Source organism: Piliocolobus tephrosceles, chromosome 6, assembly GCF_002776525.5.
Source record: "Piliocolobus tephrosceles isolate RC106 chromosome 6, ASM277652v3, whole genome shotgun sequence".
Lineage (NCBI taxonomy): Eukaryota > Metazoa > Chordata > Mammalia > Primates > Cercopithecidae > Piliocolobus > Piliocolobus tephrosceles.
In genome coordinates, this window is record NC_045439.1 from 86,538,412 (window position 1) to 86,557,861 (window position 19,450).

Here is a 19,450-nt window from a genome sequence, read left to right on the forward strand (position 1 = left end):
GCCTGGCACACTGCAGGCACTCAATAAATGTCTGCTGAAGGAAGGAATCAATCTCAGCACTGAAGGCACTGCCCCTGGATGTGGATGTCATAAGGACAAGGTTTGGGTTGTGCTCATTTCTGCATCTCCTAGCACATGGTTTGATACAGTGTGGGCATTTTGTAAAAGTTGATGAATGAGAAAAGGAATGAGTGATGAATGTTCATAGCGACGAAAAGCTAACAATACTGGCATTTCTCCAAGAATGAGTTACCTTCCAGTCTTCTGTTCTGTGTTAGGGCCTCTTTTTCCTTCTTTCATATTGTCTATTCTGTGAGAAGAGTTACCTTTTAAGTGAAGCATGTTTTAAATTCTGTTCAAACACAGCACAAGAAAGTTGGGCTAGATTTTCTCAAAGACCTGGCTAAGCTAAAAGTCATGGGCTCTACAGCTAATCAGGGATGATGGCAACAAGTGCTGCTTCCATTTTAATTTACATTTGAGAAAACCCTGTCTATAGAACACTAACCTTGTAAATTACACAGGCTCACCATATCATCATAAATTTGAGAAACTACTTTATTTTGGATTTTTTTGTGTATATTTGTATTATCTGTGTCTCTTTTACCATTGGGGCTGAGGATGGGAGGAAGGTTGGTCACAGAAAGCCCTGGATAATATATCAGGAGGCCTGGTTCCAGTGACCTGGAGTAAGTCCTTCTCCTCTCTGGAAATGAGGGCAGTTGGAATAGATGATCTCTGAAGGCCTGTGAACCTGCAGACATAATATGATCCATAGCATATATCATTGCTATGGGCAATCATGATCCTGTGCTGCCCATACCTGCATAGGTAAGACATTTAAACATGGTAAAAAGAGAAGGTGCTTATAATACTTTTTTCTTACAAAGGAAAAAAGTCATCACATAAAATATGCCACCCCCAAATTCTCAATGAGTACCTATTCTGATTTTCTAATCTAGCTTATTTAAGAAAAGAGAACTGATTTCTTATACATATTCTCTCTTCCCTCCCCCCCCGAAAGACTATGTCCATTATAGACTAACGGGATATGTGCATGGAGGCACAGGGAGGTGGGTAGATGAATGGACAGCATGTAATAATGCCTTAAAATTCAAAGGTTCTAAGTTGCATTTGGACCTTTCCTGTGAGAACTGAGGACAAACTTGCCTTACCATGGAGCTTTTGGGTGGTATGAGAACAGCAGGGTTAATAAATGAAGCGCACGGGCTGATAGGTTTTCTGGTCATAACCTAATAGCTGCCAGAAAAGCATGGATACTTTCCACGGAACATTTATGGGCTCTCCAGCACTAGTCTATGACAATTTTATTTAATCATAAAAATATAATAGTCATCAAATCTTTTTGGAGTTTCCAGTTTACTGCTTTCTCAAGAGAAATAAATGGTCTCTCAGATTTCTTCTGCTTTCATCTCTCTGTTCTAAGTATAGTAGGATAAGGTTCCAATTAAGGCCCATTAAATGTTCACATTGATTCATGTGAGCCATTTTCCAGTTTCTTTTCCTAACACAATCTCAATGCACCTCTGAGTTATTTCTGTGGTGTGTTTTCAGTTTAGCAGTTGCCCATACATAAAAGAATTATTTGGGTATGACATCTCCTTCCCTCCCACTTCTATAGCCCAAGGTGCTGAGTGGAGATTCTCCTTCACTGTCTTCCAGACAAGAATAGGTTTATCACCTGTCAGGTATGTCCAGGTGAACCAGGCATGCCCCTTTGGGAAGGGGAGCTGGCAGGTGACCAGAACCAGACTGATACTTCAAAGTCCCCTTGGCAGCTGTGTCAAAAGTGTTTTGAGTGGCAGCCCAGAGATTCTGAGGTGGGAGGATCCTCTGTACTTCTATAAGTTTTGGTCCACAGAGGAACCCTGTAGGCAGAGGTTTCTCACAGGGTCTCCACAGTTGGGGAACCATGTTCTGACAGCTGGTCTGGCCATGACTTCCCAATTCATCTTATAATTATATATTCTTCCTCTATCAGAGCTGAAAGGCTTCTTCAGAGCACCCAGGCTAACTCTTTATACAGACAGGAAACTAAAGCTCAGAGAAGGGCAGTGACTTACCCAGGGTCAAACAGCTGTAAAGCTGTAAAAGGATCCAGCAGTCCTGACTGCTGTACCAATATCTATTCCATCGTGATGGGCTTTCTGTAACTGATGAGGGTCTTATATAAAACCTCCTATCTCAGAAGAGGTGTTCCCTGTGATTACAGCCTAAGCCTTTACAGTCTATCTCAGAGGGATTTTTATTATAAACGCCCCCTCCATGGCTGAAGACCAAGGCAAGCCCAGAAAAATTATATTATTGGTCATGAATTAAACTTTGATAAAAGATTCCTTCTGGCCTCATTTTCTTGTGTTGATTTGATGCCCCAATAGAAGATTTTCAAGTGAGCAAAGGATAACTGAGGTTCGTGCACACTCCTGACCTGGCAGCAGCTCCTTGGGCTGGCTGCTGCCTACCTCAGGTGATGTCCTGGCAACACAGCCACTCAGGCAAGTCAGGAGTTTCTTCTGACGTCTCAGAGGTTTGTGGAGTAAAAACTGTATCTAGTGTGAGCATGTGGCACTTTGAACTACCCTTGTGTGGAAAAATTCACCAAAACAATGAGGAAAATAAAAGGTATCTTTTATTTGGATTCTGTGAAGTTTAATGCAATTCGCCAAAATTGCTAATTGGCAAATTTCTCCATTCTTATGTCAGCCAGTTCACTCATCAGAAGTCTCAAAATAAATATTTAGGTACAAATTATTTTTAATTAAGAATTTTTGTTCTACTTTTGGAGGAAAAACCCCACATTTTTTTCTTTGGTGCTATAATATTGAGAGTAGCTTGGTTCCAAAATGGTTGCATTGCTGAAACTCAGGCTCTTCCTTAGACATGATGTATTTCTATTTTATGAAAGGAACGTATCTGTCACACAAAGAAAGAAAATATAGAAAGCTGAATGCTTGTGTGACAGCTAAAGAATAAGCTGCCAACTCTGGGAGAACAGAAAGGCCTTGCGTGCTGGAGTTTCCACTCTGAGCCCACCACTGCAGCCTCCATTCACCAACTGGGATGGGGCTAGGGGAGTTTACCAAGTGGGTGTGACCTAGGACTGACCATCTGCCTTTGAGGCAAAGAGTGAAGTAAGAATGTTTGAGCAGGAATTAAGCCACCTCTAAAAGTTCTAAATGCTGGAATGGGATTCTGGAAAACTGCCACTCTTAACACACAATGACTCTAGGAAACCACTCCTTATTTCTGTGCACAGGGAAACACCCGAGGTGAGTACAACAGATTCATTTTCGGAACTTGTAGTCAAATTAATGTTTGGGGTTTCTCACTAAGTCACTGAGTTACAAAAGAGCTGGAAAATGCATGGCATGCAGCTCAGGCAGAACCGAGTTTCACAAGCTTCGCTCTCCAACTTGCTTGCCTGTTCAGATCTGCCCAGAAGCTTTCAGAAGCCTTTGGCAGGGTGTGGTGCAGAGCAGACGGTTACATGATCAGTACGGACTTCACTAGAGAGAGCTCGATGGGGGAGGGAGACAAGGGGATCCTTCCTTTCAGGGATCACAAGAAACTCCAACTCTGATAACTGCAATCTATGGGGCCTTTCCAAATGAAAAAGCCAGTTGCTAAATAAAATGAGTAAGCAAAGGTGCATATTCCCAATATAGTAATATGCAGGCAGTCAAATCATCTGTCATTTGAGTTAATTTAATTATCATACCACATTTAATTATCTAATACAAAATGTAAATAAAGTGACGGGTTGACAGCACATACTAATTACGTTCATTATAATAATTAAATGGGAAGGAATTTAGAGTCAAGAAAGTGCCATAAAATGCAGGGAATCTTTTGATTAAAACATTTTAATTAGAAACTGCAACCCTATAGGAAACAGAAGATTCATTCCATCAAGGATGGGACATCATTTTTATTATCCAGGTTTCTCTTCTCAAGTCATCCTTGGTATCATGGGGCTCAGTCTTTCCAGTTAATAGACTAAATGGTGGCAAATAAAAAGTGCCAATCCTTTATGCAAAGCAGTTACCTAATCAAACAGTAGGCTGCAGCAGGCTTTCAGGATGTCTTGTCTTATAAAGACACAAGCTGTTTTCCCAGTAGGAAATCTATGATCCCCTGTGGACAAACTGGCTCTGCAAATTAACACGACTTATGACTAATGATAAGGAAACATTAAATGAATTGAGCATCTAATTTCTCCTATGAATTTCCTCTGATTTACAGAAAGTGGCAATAGGCGAAACAGATTCACTTTCTTAAGTACAGAAGTGAGGTGGAAACTCACTGAACTGCCAGTGGCGAGGCTGGGCTCTGCCAATTCTTGCTTGACAATTCCTTTTCCTTCTCTGAGCCTCAGTTCTTCCACCTACAATATGAGGGAGATGGACTAGGTATCTCTCAGAGCCCTTCTAGGATGAAGGCGCCATGAATCTATGACTGAAGAAGCTAACGCCAGTGCTGAAAACTAAACTTACCACATCCTCTTAGCAAATGCTCACTTAGCAAATTACTGGACTTCGTGGGGTCAGTAAAAAGGGAATTTAATAGAACTAGTTTTAAAAGTGAAAACAAACTAACAATTAACTTTTCAGTTATAGAAAACTTCCCAACTCTATTGGGATATGAGCCGTTATCACCTTGGCAAGCTTGTGGCTATTCCTATACCCTGCCCTTGCCCTGCAGCCTGACTGGCATGGAGCACAGCCATGAGCTGGTGAGCACAGCCTTTAGTGCAGGTAAAACAACTGTGGCTGAAGATGGCATCACAGAGCAAGGTACGTGACATCTCACCTGTAAGAAGTCTGCTTATAAGTATCTGTCATTGGGTTCCCTCTACTAATAGTGAGGAGCCAAAGTATACTGAGGTTTTAATGATAAGTTGCCACACAGTGGGCAGGCAGCTCATTAAGCTGTCTGCTGCAGATGGAATCTGGAGTAGGGTAAGGAAGGTCCAAAAAACCACAAAATAGCTTGGAGTCCCCATGAGATCAAAATGCTGCTCTGTGATTCTAGTTTCAGCCTTTAAAATGTCACAGACTCATGGAACTTACAGGGGAGGTCATCTAGTATAATCCACTTAATTTTTGTTTACTTCATTGTGTAAAATATGTATAACATATAACTTACCTTTTTTTTTTAAAGACAGAGTCTTGCTCTGTCGCCCAGGCTGGAGTGCAGTGGCGCGATCTCGGCTCAGTGCAACCTCTGCCTCCCAGGTTTAAGCGATTCTCCTGCCTCAGCCTCCCAAGTAGCTGGGATTACAGGCATGCACTACAGCACCTGGCTAATTTTTGTATTTTTAGTAGAGATGGGGTTTTGCCATGTTGGCCAGGTTGATCTCAAACTCCTGACTTCAAGTGATCTGCCTGCCTCGGCTGCCCAAAGTGCTAGGATTATAGACTTGAGCCACCACGCCTGGCCCCATTTCAACTATTTTTAACCCCACAATTCAGTGGCATTAAGTATATTTACAATATTATGCAATTATCACTGCTATCCACTTCCAGAACTAATTTGTTTCTTTGTAGAGTCAGTGATGCTCAAACCTCAAGAGGGGAAAGAATTTATCTATGATCACACAGCTAATGGCAGAGCTGGGGCTAGAACCCAGGCTTTCTATCTGCTAAACTGTGGTCCATTTCTACTCATAAAACATGTTCATTTACACTTTCCAAGATCTTTATGAGTCTCCCTGAATAAGGCACACAGATAGGCCCTAGAAGTTTTCCAGTCAGCATCTAAGGGGTAGAATGGCAGTTTCTCAAATGTACTGTCTTGGTGAACCTGCATCATCTTCTACATCCACCACTGCTAGCCAAGGTACACTTCAGTGATCACTAGTGGATGGTACCTGGGGCATGCCTGGCTTTCTTAAGCAATGCAAGATGAAATGAAAAGTACACTGAGTTGGGCTTTGCAAAACCTGGATGCTAGTCCTGATTGTTCATAAAGAAATGATTCTGTGTCATTTCAGGGAGCTTACTATATCTTTTAGAAGCCCAATTGCTCACCTGTCTGTGAGGTAAGAATAATTCCTGTACTTACAGCCTCACAAAAGTGCTACTAAGGCTCAAGAGACAAGAGATGGGAAGAATAGTATAAAGAACTCTACAAATATAAGGTATTTCTACCTTATAATATTTCTCTCTCTCTTTTTTTTTTTTTTTTTTTTGGTTGTTGTAACGGAGTCTCGCTCTGTCACCCAGGCTGGAGTGCAGTGGTGTGATCTCAGCTCACCGTGACCTCCGCCTCCCAGGTTCATGTGGTCCTCCTGCCTCAGCCTTCCCAGTTGCTGGGATTACAGGCATGTGCCACCACACCTGGCTCATTTCTGTATTTGTAGTAGAGATGGGGTTTCACCATGTTGGCCAGGCTGGTCTCGAACTCCTGACCTCATGATCTGCTCACCCTGGCCTCTCCAAGTGCTGGGATTACAGGTGTGAGCCACCATGCCTGGCCTCTACCTTATAATATTTCTAATATATGGCCGGGCATGGTGGCTCATGTCTGTAATCCCAGCACTTTGGGAGGCCAAGGTGGGCAGATCACCTGACGTTAGGAGTTTGAGACCAGCCTGACCAACATGGAGAAACCCTGTCTCTACTAAAATTACAAAATTAGCTGGGCGTGGTGGTGCACACCTGTAATCCCAACTACTAAGGAGGCTGAGGCAGGACAATCGCTTGAACCTGGGAGGCGGAGGTTGTGGTGAGCCAAGATGGTGCCATTGCACTCCAGCCTGGGTAACAAGAGCGAAACTCCGTCTCAAAAATAAAATAAAATAAAAATTTCTAATATAAATATTATGCTTAGTAATATCATCTCCATAATGTGCAGTGTCTCAGCTTCTTACAATTACTATCTTTTCTATCAGCTTACTTCTCTATTTTGTTTTTTTTTTTTTTAATCTTGTATCTTTCTTCTCACAGATTGTTGCATTTCAGAAACTGCCCCAGATCTAAACTGACCTCTCTAATCTTCCCTCAAATCAGAAGTGGATGTCCAGTTTGGTATTCAGTCCTTCTGGGAGCCAAGGTGTTGAAACACAGGGTCTGGCTTTTTTCACTTTTCTAATTTCTTCCTCAGTGTGAGTTTACCTCTCACCAATGATCTTCAAACCCCACTGTATCCTCTTCTTCTCCAACTGACAAGTGACAGGGTCTCAGTCTCTTCCTCCTCCTTGTATTGACCAGTGCTCTCTCCACCCATTTCATCTGCTTTTTTTCCCATCCCAGCATGCCCAGTCATCACCTTCCTACCATGTCCAAGTCAGGTCTTACATGCCATCTCCAAATATGAGTCCCCCATCCCTGATACCCCTTAACTCTGAGCCCAGAGATGCCAAAATTGTGTGTTTTATCTAAAGGAGAGGATTAGTATGTGATCCAGCATCAGTAGAAAAACTGTCTGAAATCCCATGAAATTCTGAGTTCAGTAAGTTTATCACAATAGAGTTGGTTTAAGCAGAAAGTTTTAAACCATCCTTAATATGAAACACATGGAAAGAGCTGAACTTTGTCCTGCAGAACTGCACACGCAAAATATTATCACATATACAAATTACTCACCTCTTTCAAAGGCAGTAGGCAGTGTCTTGATATATAATAAACAATTTAAGTATAAAATAAGACATTTTTAGGTTAACCATGAATGTCCATACAAGATAAAGCCATATAGTCGTTAAAAATACTTAGCAAAGATTCTGATATAATGTTAAGTGCATAAAGCAGGACACAAGCATTTGTATAGTATGACCTCAGCCGTGTAAAATTACTCATAGAAAAGAGGCTGGAGGGGAATCTGCCAAAATGTTAACAGTGGCTATCTCAGATAGTGAGATCAGGAATAACTGTGATTCCCGTTTTTTTCTTTATACTTGAACTGTCTTTTTCTCTTCCCTTTCCTTTTCCTTTCTCCTTCCTACCTTCTTCCTTTCCTTTCCTTTTTCCTTTTCTTTTCTTTTTTCTTTGAGACAGTCTTGCTCTGTCTCCCAGGCTGGAGTGCAGTGGCGGGATCTTGGCTCACTCCAACCTTTGCCTCCCATATTCAAGCAATTCTCCTGCCTCAGCCTCCTGAGTAGCTGGGATTTCAGGCGCCTGCCACCACGCCCAGCTAATTTTTGTATTTTTAGTAGAGACAGGGTTTCATAATGTTGGCCAGGCTGATCTCGAACTCCTGACCTCAGGTGATCCACCCGCCTTGGCCTCCCAAAGTGCTGGGATTACAGGCATGAGCCACTGTGCCCAGCTGCCCTTTTTCACAGTAACTAAAATCAGAAAAATAAAATCAACTTTTAAGATAAAATAAAAAGCAATTTAACAGGTTGAATGGATGCACATGAAGAAAAAAAAATCTACATGGATGATTTCCCTCAACTTTCCTTCCCCTGAGCAGTCTGTAAGAGACCTATGAGCCTACTAGGCCTGGTCCACAGAGAGGACAGAGCATCCCCATCAGGGTTTGAAAGGGAAGGACACTGCCTGTGCTGTAGAGGTAGGAGGGGAGAAAAAGCTGCCATCTACTCCCCTGGCAACAGGGTCTGTAAAAGGGGAACTTTTCTGGTATAATACTCTGGTAAGGATCCAAACTGTCTATATTTTAGCCATGGGAATCTTTCTAAAACAGACTGCTTATTCCTGCAGTGCGGTTCAGGGAATGACTGAACATACACTTTGCCTCCCTGCTTACTTGAGGTATTAGAGGCATCAACAATCATCTAGGAAATACAGAGCAGGGCTTAGTGTCCCTTTGAACCCAGATGGCTGTGACTTCTGAGTTCTTGGGCCTGACTTATTTTTTTTTTTTTCTGTCTTTTTTCTCCTTCTCAGGAAAGCAATTTCAGCTCTCATTGTGCAGTTTCTCGCCTTGTACTTGGCTCTACCACCACAACCATCTCTTTTATTCCCGCCCAGATCTAGTTTGCTGCAGGCTAGATAAACCTTGCAAACATACTTGTTAGAGATTTGCCTACAATAAAAATTAGGAAGTTTAGAGTAAGGCTGGGCACGGTGGCTCACACCTGTAATCCCAGTACTTTGGGAGGCCAAGGTGGGTGGATCACGAGGTCAGGAGTTCCAGACCAGCCTGGCCAAGATGGTGAAACCCCGCCTATACTAAAAATAAAAAAATTAGCTGGGCATGGTAGTGGGTGCCTGTAATCCCAGCTACTCAGGAGGCTGAGACAGGAGGATTGCTTGAACCCGGGAGGCAGAGGTTGCAGTGAGCCAAGATCACACCACTGCACTATATAGCCTGGGTGACACAGCAAGACTCTGTCTCAAAAGAAAAAAAAAATTGAAAGTTTAGAGTAAGAGTTAAGGGGTTGTTCAGAGGCTTTTCTTTCTTAGCTATAATCTATACAATTAAGGTTGGCTGAGTAGGGAGCTTTTTCTTTTTTTTTTAAGACGGAGTTTTGCTCTTGTTGCCCAGGCTGGAGTACAATGGTGCAATCTCGGCTCATCGCAACTTCTGCCTCCTCCTGCCTCAGCCTCCGAGTAGCTGGGATTACAGGCATGCGTCACTATGCCCAGTTAATTTTGTATTTTTAGTAGAGATGGGGTTTCTCCATGTTGGTGAGTATGTGGCTGGTCTCAAACTCCCGACCTCAGGTGATCTGCCTGCCTTGGCCTCCAAAAGTGCAGGGATTATAGGTGTGAGCCACTGTGCCTAGCCAAGTAGGGGGCTTTAGATAAATGAGGTTGTGAGGAATTACTATTTGATATGCTAGTTATGCCATAATCCTGGTTTCAAAAACAAAGAGAAATAAGGTACTTTATTATTAGTAAAACATCTATAACAGATTTTCCAACATCTTAAAAAAGCAGAAAGCGGACCAGGTGTGGTGGCTCACACCTGTAATCCCAGCACTTTGGGAGGCCAAGGTGGGAGGACTGCTTGAGCCCAGGAGTTCAAGACCAGCCTAGGCAACATGGCAAAGCCCCGTCTCTACAAAAATTAGCTGGGTGTGATGGTATCCGCATGTGGACCCAGCTACTCAGGAGGCTGACGTGGGAGGATCGCTTGAGCCCAGGGGGTCAAGGCTGCAGTAAGCCATGATCATGCCACTGCACTCCAGCCTGAATGACAGAGCAGGAACTTGTCTAAAAAAAAAAAAAAAAAAGCAGAAACCTATTTACAAATGAAATCTTTTTTTTTTTTTTTAAATCTATGAAATATTGCTCAGAAACCAAATAATTAAAGTAGTTTAAAGCAAAACTACTATGAGTGACCTAAGTGGGAGAGTCCTACCTTCTCAGCCTCCCACCAACACCAAAGGAAGATTCTAAGCACCTAGGCAAAAGCCAGGAGTCAAGAACAGTTTCATAGAACACCAGACTCTAATACTATATGAAAAGTGACCCAACTTGGAAGATGTAAGCTACCTTATCAAAACAAAAACCCTGATAGCTAGAGCAGCAGACTCCACGTGGTAAGGAAGTAGATAGTAAAGAATCTACATGGTAAGAGAGTACATGCTTCTCTGTGGCTTAAGAATATTTTATTACAAATACTTTATTTTATAGCTCTAAGAGGAGGCCCTAATGCTAATCTAGTTCTTATCGAATCTATTTGAAGAGGGCCAGGTGTAGTGGCTCATACCTGTAATCTCAGCACTTTGGGAGGCCAAGGCAGGCGGATCACCTGAGGTCAGGAGTTCAAGACCTGCCTGACCAACATGGCGAAACCCCATCTCTACTAAAAATACAAAAAATTAGCCAGGTGTGGTGGTGGGTGCCTGTAATCCCAGCTACTTGGGAGGCTGAGGCATTAGAATTGCTTGAACCTGGGAGGTGGAGGTTGCAGTGAGCCGAGATTGCACCACTGCATTCTAGCCTGGGTGACAGCAAGCCTCTGTCTCCCAAAGAAAAAAAAATCTATTTGAAGAGAAGGAGCTAGAGGCATATTCCTGGCGTCTGGTTAAAGGGCTTTACAGAGGACATTTGGGTTCCAGCCCATTAGCCTGCCTTTTCTCATTCCAATACGTCACACTCTCAGCACTGGGGGAATGTTCTAAGGAACTTTCCAGGGCCTCTTACCTGGTTATCTGGGTGGTTAACAGTGAAGTAGCCCACACAGACGATGACCTCATGAAGGAGGCTTTCACAGGAGACTTGGCTGCAGTGGCCCAGCAGGGAGCTGGCCATGTGCCGGAATGCAAGGGACAAGCCCTCTGCCCCTACAATAGACTGACAAAGACAAGGAGCAGTTAGAAGCCCTCAGCCCAGGGAGAGCCAAGGCTGCAAATCACAAAGCAAGACTGGCCCTGTGCACTTTCTGCCACGGTGCTGGAAAAACATGACATTTCTACAGTACTATACTTAACACTTCAGTTTAGGGGTTCTTTTTCTAATAAATGACAATAATAAATACAATGTTTAACTTGAAAAGGGACAGTAGCAGACCAAATGCCTATACCACGTGGATCAAGACATTATCTACCTAAAGCACATTTATTCTATTTTTAATAACTTAATTTTTCTCATATACAAATATTCTTACTGTAGAAAATCTGGAAAAACATAAAAAACCTAAAATTCACCTGTAAATCTACCACTTAGCTAAATTCCAACAATTTTTTTCTGAAGGAGAAAATATTTTCTTGTACACAGAGTTAAACATATATTTCTAATTATTTATGTTTAAACAAAAATTATAAATAACAACTAGTTATTATTCAAATAAGTAGCTCTATAAATCAAAGGCTCCCAAAAGAATGTAAAAAAAAATACAAAAAATTCTTCCTAAAACCATGAAACCCCTCAGCTATGGGACTTCTGGGATCCTTTCTCCAGACAGGCAAAGGGCTGTCAGCGGTGGGCGACTCAAGAAGAGAGTCTGAGTCTGTGCAGCTCTATTTAATAAACATGTCAAACAGACAGAGCGACAGGAGGGCAAAGGGGAGAGGCGAAGCCCACAGAATACACTCGCAGCCCACACTGGAATGAAGCACCACTGCTGGCCTGTGGGAAAAGGCGGCGTTTTAAACTCATCTTTTGATTTGAGGTCTGAGTGGGCTTGAACCAGGTTGGATGCATTGCAGCTTGGATGTTTCAATGAATTCACTTTACCTAACTGGGTGAAACAGAGCCATTTTAGTGAGCATTCTTGAAACAAAATTACTGCTAAATTTTAAGAGTGCCTTTTGTCTGTTTCACAGCCCCAAAACAAAAAAAAAATGTTCTTCAAGCCCCAAAGAGACTTCAGAAGGGCTTTGCTCCTTTAAATCAAGTAGTGACACTTTCTCAGCTCAGCCTTTATTTAATTAGTCACGTCCAGCATGCTGTGACCCAGTGCCCTCTGTTTAACCTTCACTGATAAGAGCAGGTCAAGGGGCATATAAGTTTGAATATAAAAATTAAACCAATTTTTCAAGGAAACTATATTTCCTTTTTAGCCAGAATTAATTGCCAAGTCAGTACATTGATTTGTTTTCTGAGACCACCTTCAATTGTAAAAACTGTCAAACTGAATGCAATATACAGTATCCCCAGTCTCAAGGCCACCCATGCCAATATGAATTCAGAGTGAAATCAGACTCTTTGCTGAAAAGAGAAAAATATTTTGACAGCCTTATTAGTATACAATGAAATGGAACCAGCTAGGAAAATACTCTAATGGATAACCTTTTGTACTATTACATGATGGGTTCTCACACAAAATAAGTACATAGGTTTGTGGCTTTGAAGAGGGTGAAGGAACACTGGGAATGCTGCATTCAGTTTCCAACCTTCTGACTCAGCATCTGCAAGACAGTTTAGGTAAATTCTTCTTTTCAGAAACTGAGTCAGTTCACATTTTCTGAGGGCCTACTATCTGCTAGTGAGCATAGCACTTTTATGCAATCATATTTAAATACTCTTGTGAGGTAGGTGTTCTTAATCTCTGTTTTACAGATGAGGAAATGGAGTCTTAAGTGTTCAAATAACTTGTCTAATGTCATACAATTTGAAGAGGTAATGTGATGGCTCAAAGTCAGGTCATTCTGACTCCAGATCCAGGGGTCTAATGAGGATGTCTCCCTGTAACAGCTCTGTATTCTTGTGATGCATTCAAACCCAAATCATCAACAAGTCTTATATCATCTCGTCTAACTCTTCAGCAGGTCAGACAATTTATCTCACTTCAGTTTTTTTCTTCAGTTCCTGTGAGCCTCCCAGGCAATTCATAAATTATCTCTCAGATTTTTTTGAGGTCAGATCATGCTGAGATGTACACTTTCCTTCTTTCCACTTAAAATCTCTTTTCCTGTCCTTTACATACATAGTTCCTAAAATCTCACTTTTAACATGTAAGTTGCTTTGATGAACCAGAACATGAGTTTCTCTGACCATAACTATCACAAAAATAGTACTTTTCTGGAAAACTCATCCGTTGCTATACAGTACAAATACTATGTATTTAATTTACTTAAGCTTACAGTCTTGATCACGTCCATCTACATCAATGGTGTCTATGTAGACAGACGTGTTGCTTTACATAGCTGGTGAAGCCTATGTTTCCCTTCCCTTGAATATGGAAGGCTTATGACTGATTCAACCAATAAAGTATGGTTGATAAGTAAGTGTATGCCTTCTGAGGCTAAGTCATAAAAAGTCCTGTAGCTTTTGTTGGTTTCTCTTGGAACACTTGCTTTCTGGAAGCTTCCTCTTAGGACACTCCCACTCAGAATCGAGACAGCATAGTGTTTTAAAAAGTCCAAGTCACATGGAGAAGCAGGAGGTAGATGCTCTGGCCACCAGTCCTAGGTGAATCTTGTCTTTGAGTCATCCCAGGCATCAAACATAAGAGTAAAGAGCCTCCAGATGATTTTAGCTCTTAGCTATAGCCATGACATCATGGAGCAGAGACAAGTAATTTCCACTGTGATAAGCCCCATCTGAATTCTGAACTCCTAGAATCTGTGATCAGAAATAAATGTTTCCCCTACTAAGTTCATCTGTTTGTTTGTAAATACATAAAAGTAATTAAGAAAAAACACATAGTCATTGGTATATATTAAAGGCCCCAATGCTAGAAATTCTGGGCATTTAGGTCCCCTCACATGCTGATGAGGAGTCAGAAAGAAACATGAAGGGTAAAGGCTACTTGGAAACTATAGCTAGGAAGAGAATGAGAAAGAGTAATGGCGAGACTGATAAAATAAAAGAAGAGAGGAGAGATAGGAGAGAGACAAAAAAGAAGAAAAAACAGGAAGGAAAGAACTGAGAAGGAAATATAGAGTTGCATGAAAAGAAGGAAGAAAAGGTACTGGAGAATTGTGATAACCAGTCAAGAAAGGGCATACCAAATGACAGCCAGGGCATTTGGTTTTTAGAATAATTGTTTTTTATTTATTTTTAATTTATTTTGTTATTTCATTTCTTTTTATCCCTAGAGACACTGATTTGGAGAACAGTTGAACCCTCTTGAGCCACTCTTGTTTTATTCCTGCTGTTTTCGGCAAAAGTGGCTCAAGTGGGGATAAGTTTCAAGTTGGATATAGCAAGGATCTGGAAAGGAGAAATGTTTTTTATCTTAGTTGGGCACCAAAGATTCCAGAAATAGGCTTTTGATTTTTCTTTTCCTTCTTTAATGAAATCACTTGACATTATTGCCCATTATTAAGCCCTTTAGGCTTAAAGGCCACTAGGGAGCAGGTCTGGTTGAAGTTCAATGGTGCTCCTTTGTGAGTGAGCCTGCACAGGCCACAAGTTCACAGGAGGAGAGGGGCAGGGAGCAGGGACCTGGGGCTCCCTGACAGAGTGATTGACTGAACAGCTGACTTATCCTAGATGCTTGTTTATGATGTGGAGTCCCCTGTAGCAGTATAAATGTTGGTCAAGAAGACCCGTGAAACTGGAAGCTAAGAGACAGTTTTTAGATATTTGCTATTCCATAATCTATTAACAAAAGAAATCACTCCCTTTCGACACAGCTGATGGGTAGATTGGTAGACTCCATATCCTGAGCATGTAAAGTTAAGGTTCCCTGATTTCCAAACTGTTTCCAGACAGAATACAGTGGGCTTAGGTCTTCAAAAAACACAGCTATTATGTTCAACCCTGAGGCGAGAACCACTGACATTTTTTTGAAGCAGATATCTCTCATTTATATGTGACTGTAACCTCCCAGAACTCTATGTATTGTGCAGTCAGTTACCACCTAAGGCTAGTTCAACTGCTCTGGAGACAGAAAAGCATTAACCCAAAGGAAGGGATTTCTGTTCTCATGACAGATAAACTAATTCTACAAAGTTGAAAGATACTAGATCCAATGATACAACTTAGTCACAAATTTCCTTTTTTGAACAAAATGACAGGAAGACATCAATTAAAGAACTGTACATTTGTCATCAGCTACAATATAGAAGTATTCCTTCCATCTCAGAATGGCAAAGTCCACTATTTTCATACATTTGTATCTCTATAACCTTTTTCCCTCTGAGCAAAGCAATTCATCTAAATTATGGGTTCATCATCTGCCAAGTTTATTCCTTTTTTAATGAAATCACTTGACAGTTAATAAACTGAAAGAGAAAGTCTATTCCTTGGGGCTTGCTCTGTTCCAAAGGTTCAGTGTTTTTGAAAATTAAATTTCCTACATGAAAAAAAAATATCTGTTTCCAGGCTGACAGTCTGGTGTTATAGCATAAAGCAATTCTTCTTTCTTTAGCTACAAAAACTTAATAGCTAAAGATGCAAATCCCTGTAAAGCTAGTTATACACTTTACACTGAACACAAAATCAGCTAAACCATCCATAGAAAGTCATATCAATCAAAGAATTTATCTAAAAAGCTAGTTATATACTTTACATTGGACACAAAATCAGCTAAACCATCCATAGAAAGTCATATCAATCAAATAATTTATCTAATTTTGGTTCTATTTACATAAGAAACCATTACTTTCCTTAATATTTAAAAGTTGATGAGATGATAATGTCCTGATCTAAAGAATTCCAGACAAAAGGTTTGTAAATAGCAGCATGGCAAAGGATGAACATAGGCTTTGGGGTGGGAGAGTCACGGTTACTAGTCCTGGTTCACAAACATGTAACCGTGGGCAAATTACTTAACTGTCAGCTTCTCTATCTGTAAAATGGGTATAACAATACTTTGCATGGTAGCTATGAGAATAAATGAGAATGCTAGATGTTATAGAGCATCTAATACAGTTCCCAGAAAATAGTAGCTTAATAAATTATAACATATAATTCCATTTATTGTAGTTTATTCCTTATACCCCAATTCAGGAGAAGAACCTGACATCCTATCTACATGAAAATATTAACTCTCAATTGGTTAACATTGATATAAACCAATACTTGGTACCTGAAAAGCAGGCAGATGAAGAGCTGCAAAGCTGTTGAAGAAACGTAAACTCTGAATGGCTACTTGGATGGTATTTTGGGTGTAATTTTCCTTGGGACTGGCAGTGCTAGGGTCCAAGATGGTGCCATGGAAGAGGACACAGTACAGCATATGAAGAACTCCAGCCAGGTCGGTTGCCTGAAGAGCAGCTGTCAGCCCTGTGGGATCCTGGCGATTATTGTCAAATATGCTGTATGACCTGACAAAGAAACATTCAATTCTTTGACAAAAACTACTTAAAGGATGTTAGCAATTTGTATAGGTTAAATGAAACAAGACAATCAGACCATTAAAAACAAACCATCTGAGTTGTGTAATATGGTAACAAAGAACTTCAAGGAATAAATCCCTCCCCACCAACTGCACTGTGGCTTTCTTTTTCTTCTGGAAGACCAGCCTGCTGCAGCAGTGTCAACTGAGCACTCTGCAGCCAGTGCTGAGGCTGCCAACCACCCTTCCCACACTTTGTAGCCTCACTTTGTTTAGTATCCTGGGTCTGGGCAAAGTGGACAGAGTCTGTGAAAGCTTTTGGGACTCAGAGGCCAAAACACATTCCTAGCTTCCTTTCTGGATAAAGGAACTCTTCTTAGGGGAGGCAGCTATTAGGAAAGCATGAGGCCTCAAAAACCCAGTAATGTGTTGGTATACTGTGATAGGGAGATTCTTCAGCTGCTTTTGAAGCCCCTTTTCCAACATTGTGTACAGGTGGGACAGGTTGTAGAAGCCACAGTTCCAAGAACAAGCAAGTACTGGATTAGGTCTACACAAATCAGATGAAGTCAGCTTAGCTACCACGGCAGGTAATGTTACAGAAGAGCAAGAAGAGACAATGGCAGTGGCAAATGAATTCCTAAAATCAATAGTAAAGCAGCAGGGGTATGCTAAATCTACCTCATCCTTGAACTAAGGTATTTTATTATTATTTTTTTTTATTGTTGAGATGGAGTCTCGCTCTGTCACTCACGCAGGAGTGCAGTGGCGTGATCTCGGCTCACTACAAGCTCTGCCTCCCAGGTTCACGCCATCCTCCTGTCTCAGCCTCCTGAGTAGCTGGGACTACAGGCGCCCGCCACCACGTCCAGCTAATTTTTGTGTTTTTAGCAAAGACAGGGTTTCACCGTGTTAGCCAGGATGGTCTCGATCTCCTGACCCCGTGATCCACCCGCCTAGGCCTCCCAAAGTGCTGGGATTACAGGGGTGAGCCACTGCGCCTGGCCGAACTAAGGTATTTTTTATTTTGTTTTTTCTTTTATTTATGTTTTAAAAATTTCCCTTCTTTTCACAGGTGTTAAAAAAAAAAGTAGAACCACTCAATGTGAGGGTTGAACCCACTGACTCTGGGATTAAGAGTCCCATGCTCTACCAACTGAGCTAGTCAAGCAATTCTGAACTAAGGTATATGTGAAGCATCTAGTGACTAAGAGCAGGCAGTTATAGTAAACATGGCTGCCAAGCATTCACCCTTTTAAACAAAAACTGTACAAAGATTTCTAAGGAATCACCTCTCTTTAATTCATAGCCAATATGCTTCACATAGATCTCCCTCCCTATTTACTCTGGCTCAAGGGTACCCAGGCCTAAGGTTAAGCCACACATTTCTCTGGCTGTTGAGCATTACTCAGGGATGGCATATGTCACAATCAGAGCTAATGGGATAGAGGGAGATACTTTTGCTGAGACACTTGGGAAGAAGTCATCACTTTTTCCTCTACTGGGTTTGAGTCTGAGATGTAAGGTCTGGAGTTGCTATAGCCACTTGTAACCACTGCACAAAACCTCAGGTCTCTTAGTGCTCTTTCTTCATGACACTGATTTTTCTCAGGAAGGCAAGTTACAAGTTTCTACTCAGTGTCTTCCTTTAATGTGGCATGATCTACACAACACTGAGCGGGAGTGCTTTTATGTTTCTGGCATGGCATACTACCTTTCCCTACTTTTTAACACTATGAGTTAGTGTTAAAAATCTGGGTTAGTGTGTGTACAGGTGTGTGTGTATATATACATGTATACATGTATATATACACACACACATACATGCATACATATATACACATATATATAGGTTGTCATTTGTCATTCCTTTCAGCTGGATGGGAGGTAGTCCTTGAAGAACTATGCTTACTTCATCATCTTTCCCAGAAGCACTCAAGAGGTGTCACTAATTAAACAAGAATTGAGAGGTGCTGACTGGCAAATTTCTAGTATCTTGTCTAGTTTTCTCAATTCATAACTTAGTTTTTCCAAAGGGATAATTTTATTCATTTTGCTAGTTGCATCAAAGCAGTTGTATTCATAACCACGGTACACATTTATTTCTTGAATGTGCACTATTTCTAATATTTCTAAGAATACAGCCAAGCGGCATGACATCTTCGTATACATTGTTCTCTACTCAAGAATGAAGCTCTCTTATGAAATACTGTCATCTCATTTATACGGCAGGATCTGCCAAGTACATTCATATGTGTCACCTTATCTTGTTCTTACTGGGTTTTCATAGTTGGTAGAGAAGTTATTCGTCCTCTCATTGTACACATGAGGCAAGTGAGACCTAGAGAAATAAGGTGAAGTGTTTTAGGTCATACAAATTTTTAGTGGCAGGAATACACCCAGGGCTTTTGACTGTTTAGGGTCAGTGCTTTGTCCATGGACCAAAACATCCAGGTCAAACAGAGGCTGACCTCCTCTTTCCTCTCGATGCCTTCTTTTAAGTCAAATTTTGTGATTAAGTAAATACTGTTAAGATATACAGAGACGGCTGGGCGCAGTGGCTCAAGCCTGTAATCCCAGCACTTTGGGAGGCCGAGACGGGCGGATCACGAGGTCAGGAGATCGAGACCATCCTGGCTAACACGGTGAAACCCCGTCTCTACTAAAAAATACAAAAAAACTAGCCGGGCGAGGTGGCGGGCGCCTGTAGTCCCAGCTACTCGGAGGCTGAGGCAGGAGAATGGCGTAAACCCGGGAGGCGGAGCTTGCAGTGAGCTGAGATCCGGCCACTGCACTCCAGCCCAGGCGACAGAGCGAGACTCCGTCTCAAAAAAAAAAAAAAAAAAAAAAA

At 41.5% G+C, this 19,450-nt stretch overlaps 1 protein-coding gene across 5 annotated transcripts in view; it reads right to left on the reverse strand.

The window, feature by feature from the left end:
* The window catches only part of SCAPER (S-phase cyclin A associated protein in the ER), a 597,115-nt gene that overhangs the window by 17,927 nt on the left and 559,738 nt on the right, over positions 1-19,450 (reverse strand). For all 5 annotated transcript variants that reach the window (XM_023197631.1, XM_023197627.1, XM_023197630.1 and 2 more), the window contains 2 exons: positions 16,351-16,588; positions 11,076-11,225 (listed from right to left, as the gene is read on the reverse strand). In XM_023197631.1, the coding sequence (XP_023053399.1) occupies positions 11,076-11,225; positions 16,351-16,588 (388 nt within the window). The remainder of the gene's footprint in view (positions 1-11,075; positions 11,226-16,350; positions 16,589-19,450) is intronic.